The sequence below is a fragment of the Urocitellus parryii genome, chromosome 13 (assembly GCF_045843805.1).
Source record: "Urocitellus parryii isolate mUroPar1 chromosome 13, mUroPar1.hap1, whole genome shotgun sequence".
Classification (NCBI taxonomy): domain Eukaryota; kingdom Metazoa; phylum Chordata; class Mammalia; order Rodentia; family Sciuridae; genus Urocitellus; species Urocitellus parryii.
Window position 1 is genome coordinate 18339704 of NC_135543.1, and position 6937 is coordinate 18346640.

The 6937-nt window shown below is 30.6% G+C and overlaps 1 protein-coding gene across 4 annotated transcripts in view; it reads left to right on the plus strand.

Moving 5' to 3' along the window:
* The window catches only part of Txnl1 (thioredoxin like 1), a 34524-nt gene extending 28137 nt beyond the window's left edge, over nt 1-6387 (plus strand). The window contains exons 8-9 of one of the 4 annotated variants that reach the window (XR_003301183.2): nt 2763-4102; nt 4201-6387. Coding sequence is in view for 3 of the 4 variants with exons in the window: in XM_026393166.2 (XP_026248951.1) it covers nt 2763-2801 (39 nt within the window). In the remaining variant the exon portion in view is untranslated. Of the gene's footprint in view, nt 1-1905; nt 4103-4200 lie in introns of those variants that run through there. The other 3 variants (XM_026393166.2, XM_026393167.2, XM_026393168.2) reach the window with 3 other exon arrangements.
* Nucleotides 6388-6937: the final 550 nt, after the last annotated feature.

Here is a 6937-nt window from a genome sequence, read left to right on the forward strand (position 1 = left end):
AACAAAGATGTTGTGTCCGCCGAGAACTAAAAAATAAATATTAAAAAAAAAAAAATTCTCTCTAAAAGTTAAAACTGGGAACTTAAAAAATATTTATTTCTAACTAATAAACTCATCATATTAATTAAATATTATATTTTAATTCAAATGAATATATTTTTCCAAAAGAAAACCAAATTTAATAATAAGAAGGAGCATTTTGTAATTTATTTTTGATTTCTTCACTGTCTACCCTCCTAATAGAGTTTTCTTATTCTCATGTCTGCTTCTGCATTCAGTCTTTTGTAACCCTTGGAAACCTCTTCTGTACCCTTGTGAGAATGAGAATTAAAAATGCAAATAACTGTTTAGCCTTATTCTGAAAGTAGTTTTGACCTCACAGACTTTCTAAAAGAGTATCAGGGACCCCAGGCTGGGTGGGCCACATTTTGATAACTGGTATGAGAGTAATTTGAATACTCTTAGGTTTCTCCTTCATAGATATTCTGCACTTCTTAGCTCTTTCCTTTTAAAATCTGATGAATGTAGAGTGGTTTTTCTTAATTCTTAATATTATATTACATTTCCTTGTAATAGTTTCTGGATGAGATTTGTTCTGCATATAGTCATTCATTGTCTTGTAGGGTTATTCCTCAAAAGTAAGCTAGTATTTCATTGTTTTTATATTATATGAAGCCACAACTTCAATGAAGTAAAAAATTAGAGAGTTTAAAGTTTAATTGAAATCGGTCTATTTGGTCCTTGTATGGAGATGCTTATTAAAAATTATAAATGAGTTTGGGTTTCAGTGAAGGAAATAATACGCAGTTTAGTACTTTTTGACCCTGTAGTACTATGCTAGTTCAATCATGATTCCTGTCTACACAGAGATTATCTTCTTGTAGGATAATTCAGACATATGGAAAATTAATCAAAATTTTATTCAAGGGTCTCTTCCTCCATAAAATATTCTCAGATGTTTTTAGTCTCCTGATGTATTTTTCTTCCAAACAATCACTGAGAAAGTGTGAAAATACTTTATGAAGAAAGAAGGATTTGAAATAAAGTTCAGAAATAGAATTTGGGTGGAGAAGATAGTAATGGGCATTTAAGAGTGAAAAAGTAGAGAATTGGACATGAAAATAGGAAGGTGCAGGAGTCATTCAAGGACAAGTCAAGTATGACTCTTCTTTCCCTTTACTTTTCAGTCAGTCTGAAATTAAAAGAGATTATGCATTATAATTAAAATTTAAAATAGATTTGGCATGTATTTTATAGGCACAGGGAAGAAAGTTTTGATATCCTCTTTGTAGTGAAAAAACTACACAAAATGGTTTAATGAATGATAAAGAAGTATTTAGCATTTTCAGTTTACATTTTTATGTATGTGAGTTATTTGTAGATAATTTTAGTTTTCAGAGAAATGTCACTGATGTTCCCCTTATGTCACTAAGATGACAGAAGCTAAGGTAATGCTGATGAATCTCGGATGTGGATAGAAATCTTAGACTACCTTGCATGCTATCACAACTTTATGAGGTTATACATTTAAGATATATAGACTAGAGTACATCTTCCACTTGTCTGCTTTAGGCTTTTAAAGGCATCATACACAAAATATGATATATACTTTGGCTATTTGTTGTAAATGTGTCTTTTGTGTTGCAGCATGAAAAGCTTTCCATTTTAATTGGAAGTAGATGTTTTCTTTGCTAAAATAAGCTCTTTACACAGATTGCTTTATTTTAATATTAAAATATAAGTGTATAAAAACGAGAAAATTGTAGAGGCTTCTGCTTCTTCAGAATTGAGGCGCATGTGAAAAGCTGAGCAGATTTTTATCACTGTAATAAAAATAGAATTTTCTAAACTGGCCATTCACCATATCAGCTATATTTGTAACATTTCTATCTGTTTATTTTTCAGCTTTTTTAATCCAACTCAAATGAACTAAAACCAGAAGATTTTTTAAAAATGAAGTAATATACAGATTGACCTTGTCTCACTCTACTCCCCTCCTTGCTTCTCTGCTCATCTAGCACCTACCCGCTCTCACCCTTCCCATATTCTCTCCATTGCTGCTGCAAGATTTCTACAGCTTCTGTCATCTGGATCAGCCTTCTTGTTACCTAGATTTCCTCAACCATCTCTTCCTTCAAATCTCATCCTAGCCATGTTTCTGAATTGGCCTTTTTGTTTTGGGCTTGCAACTAGGAGCTTTAATTTAATTACCATACTGTGTTGCTCACTGAACTTTTTGTTTTTGCTTTCTACTGTTTCATTTTTAATTTTGTTCTTCATTTTGAGAAGTAATATTGAAATAAAACTAAAGTTATAAATGTTTTTAGATTAAATTAGTTGGATAATGTTTTAATCTATTTTAAATTTTTTAAGCTTTATTTTTAAAGAACCACTTAAATATAAATTCTGTTATACTTGAGCTAGTATATCAACGCTTTAGTTGAGAATAATAGCTTTTCTTTTCTCATTGGAACATTGGCCCCAAAGTCTTTTTGTTGGTTGATTGTGATAATGATCCTCTGTTTATGCCCACCTAAGTGAGCTCAAGGCCAGTAGAAGGACTTATGGACTGAATGATAGGTGGGGCTAAAATATTAACATAGAAGACCAGTGGATTCTTTACTGAATAAATGTCTTTGACACCTAATTTTGATGTACCTAGACTTTTGTTTGAGGTTTAATATAGACTTAAGAATAATAAAAGAGCTTTATATTTGGGGTAAAAATCCATATTGGAATGCTGAATTTTTTCTTTTTTACAGAGAATACATATTGGCAAGTTGAGAGTTATCAACCTGTGAAACAGTATGCAGATTTGCGTCCTCAACTGTATCACATCACCTGAATTTTTAATTTTTAATATTAGTTGTTTTTGTTTTCTTTTGCTTAATCTAATAGCTCAGTGTTTGCATTTCCCAAATAATACAATGATCAATAATGCTTTCAGTGTTTATCAGCTTAAATTCATTTATGATACAGATAGTATCATCTCCCCTTCCTTCTAGTGTTAGTGTCTCTTTAATCCTAGTTTTCTTACTCTTATCTACATTCGTTTATGACACTATCTTTTTAATCATATTTCTGGCTTGTTGAGCTTTTCTAACCTTTTTTTTTTCAATCAGAGAAAATTCCTTAAAATAATAAGACTGCTTTTTTTTTAGACTGACTACATTAACAGCATTATGTGATTGGGAATTCAGTGGAAAGAATTTTAAAATCTTCTCTTGAAAGACATTGACCCAGCTATTTTGTTTTAGATCAGACATGTATTGATGACCTTTATGAGTTTTGCTTTGTATATATACTATGACTTGGAACAGACTCAATTTAAAATATGAAAATTACATATATAAATGTAATAAGGTCTTTTTCTATACAAACATAACATGTAATATCTGGCAAGTGGGTTTCTTTAAAGGCATATCGTCTGTGAGAATATATTAATTAATGATAAACTCTACATTTGAGGTAAATTACTATTAGAACCTAGAACTCTACCACAGAGAATTTGTTTTCTAGAATGGTTGGTAGGCAAGTTTTTTCTTTACATTTTTATGATGCTAAATTTATACCAATCAGGACATGTTTTAAAACCCACAATAGAAGAGTTTTCTAATCATTGACAGACACAAAGTTTATTCTTTGTTTTGTTATAGTATTTTGTAGCAACCAAGATGTGTGTGTGTGTGTTTGATTTTTGAAACTGGGAAAAAGTAGTCATTTTTAATCTGTTTTCATTGCATGTCTCATATTGAAGGAAAAGTCTAGAAACCTGTCATCTTGGGCATGAAGACATGAATTTAGCTACTCTTTTAATTTTAGATTATTTTGTGATCGACATTTGATTTCTAATTGCCTAAAAATAGTATGCCAAATGTGTTTTACTCATATAGCATCATCTTTTTTTATTAACTTCTCTAAACTGTCAACCTTGTTTGAGTAAATTATATTACTTTTTCTTAAAACAGGGTGGGAAACCAAAAATAGCCTGCATGTTTTTCATTTTTAATTCCTTGTGGCCTGGGGAAGGGGTGTCACAGTTTGCTTCCACAGTGAAAGTACACTGCATGCACAGAAATTCAAGAATAAAAATTAATACCAGGTGCAAAAATACCTACCACATCAGTATTTTTGAAAAATACCCACATATTTCTAAATCAGTAAGTTACAAATTTGAATTTTTTATTTTTGTTTTTCTAGGTAGTGGGCAAAAAAGGAGAAAGCCACTAAGGTACAAAAGATACTGGAAGACCTATTGCAATCAGATTTGCAGCTCCTGGATAATTGCTTGATTCTCTCCAGAGACTGTCAATGTTTCATTCATTGCCATTACCAATAAATCATTGCTTTTGTTGAGATGGTATCACTAGTCTTTCTGTTGTAATCTTGATACATGCAATTGTAAATAAAAGTCACTACTTTTGCCAAGCTTAAATTTTGTCAGTCTATATAAGTATTTCTTCTTTCCTTTTATTTTAAAATTAGCCAGCTTCTGATTTTAGAAGAGATTTAAATGTTTGGTAGCATATTGACTGAAGCCTAATTTCTCTTTTTAGAGCATCAAAACTGTTGTAGGGAATCAAGGAGTACAGGTATACACATGCACATAGAGCACTCAGTTTTGAGAATGGACTTGGAATAGCTAACCATGTTCAAATGAGTATTGTCTCCTGTTTTCTTTAAAAGATATTTGGGTATAAACTTTAAATTTTGATACTCATTTTCTGTAGTAATAAAGGAATGTTAAATTCAGACAGCTGGGAAAAATACAGTACAGTATTTGAAACAATAGGAATTCTTTGTAAACCAGTAATTATCCGAACTACTAAAACATGCAACATAGGTATATAGACAACATGATTTAAGGTTGGAAATGAGTTGGCCAAAACTTTGTGTTTAAAAGATCTTTAACAAAAGGTTGGTTAAATATAGCATCTGTTATTTGTTATTTTTTTAATCTTAAAATTGTAATCTGGAAAATAGTGATAAATTTAATTTTTAAGTAAGTATTTTTAAAATTTAATGTTAAGAATACCAAGACATAAAGTGTGATTCAGCTAATGCATTTGAAGACAGTCTTGTCTAAAAGTATGGTAGAGATGCTGTTTGCCCTTGGGAGGCTAACGTTTATATATGATTATGAAAAATTATGTGGAAGTTTTAATGTTGAAGTGGTCACTTTCTGAAGCCCAAGTGTTACTAGTTAATGTTCAGTTTATTTGTATGAGAGTACAGTACCTGGTGGTGTGGTGATGTCTGTAGTTTATGTATTTTACAGTTTTGTTGCCTTGGGTCAAGTGGAGGCAAAAAGGCAAAAAATAAAAGTTTATATCACTCCTAATATAGACCATCTCAGATTAATCACGCCTGAAATTAGAGATAAGGATTTTGTTTTACATTTTTGTATACTTAACCTTTTTGGGTAATTGTTAAAGTGCCTCATCTTAAGTATCACTGACCTCATCCTATTTATACTTAACAGTTTAAAAACCCATAAAAATGATTTCATATTTGTAAAGGATTGGGCATCAGGTTTATATTGTTTATGTGACTTTTCTATAACTCAGTTGGTTGCAATATACAGACATTCCATAATAATTCAAATTGTAAATAGTGAAAATGTTTATAGGTAACTGTAATGTGTTTCACTTATGGGAAGTTTTACTATTACAAATAAACATGCTTAACTGACCTTATTTAAAATATCAAGATGAAATGCTGTTTTCTCCTAAAATAGTATATTTATATATGTGTATAACATTTATAAATAACTGAATTTTCTAGATGAATAAACGTTTGAGACAAAGGTACCCCTCATTTCAACCAAAGCTATCAATTACATAGTACTTTCTAGAAAACCAATATTGTTTATTGCTTGTTTTGTCACATATAAAAATGAGTATTTTGTTTGCATACCTTGTTATATTTTACATTGGGGTACACCTCTGATTGAGAAGCACCAGTGAAATACCCTGTCCAACAGAAGCAAAAGTGAAGTATTGCAGTACAAAGTTCATCAGCAGATGGCTAAGGACAGGATACCATACTTTATGTCGGTGATAAGTCTTTATAATCCATTTTGGCCCTCTTTGTCATTAAACCTCAAGTTGTTGCCAGTCTCAATGTAGTATTAGAGACAAGCACTTAGCAATTCATTAGTAGTTAATAAGTGAGTTGAAAACTCTGCCATCCTTGTCCTAATATTTGAGGACCAAGTTTTTGCAGTGTTTGCAGGAATGGTTGTTAATGTACATTTGGCTACAGTCTTTTATTTATGGCTGTCATAAATAAAGACAGAGTCTTCCCATGTTTCTTTTAATCTCTAAAATATTTAATACTGTAATAACAGTAAAGTGCCAGGGCTGATTAAGTTAGTTATATTCTCTCTTGTAAAATTTCAAAAAATGACATTTTGGGCTTACATATATGGCTTATATTGATATTTATATAGATGAGTTCAGTAGGTTAATTCTTATGAAGGTAATTATTTTTTGTAATTGGTCATTTCTAATTTTAAATAATTTTTTAAGACAAGTAATTTGTACTAGAAAATTAAGTGAACCACTGAAGAAATTTAACAGGCATATTGAATTCATTTAGCCTTTAATTCTTCATTATTAGAGGTGTAGTAATGCATTCTGCAAAATTTTCTAAACACAAGTTACCTGTGCTTTATGATGTAAATGTAGCATGTTTGGTAGGTAGATAAGTTTAAAAATACTGGCCATTCCCTGGTTATGCCCATATTGCCTAAAGAGCAATCTTGATATCATTTTAAGCATGCTTTTAAATTTAAATTTGTTTATTTTTAGATAAGTTTTTTTATATGCCCAGCACCATAGGGATATGTGGACATACTGGATATTTTATAGGTTATTAAGATCACTTTTAAACTTTATGGATTATGTAAAATCATTAATTGAAAAATGTGACTAAA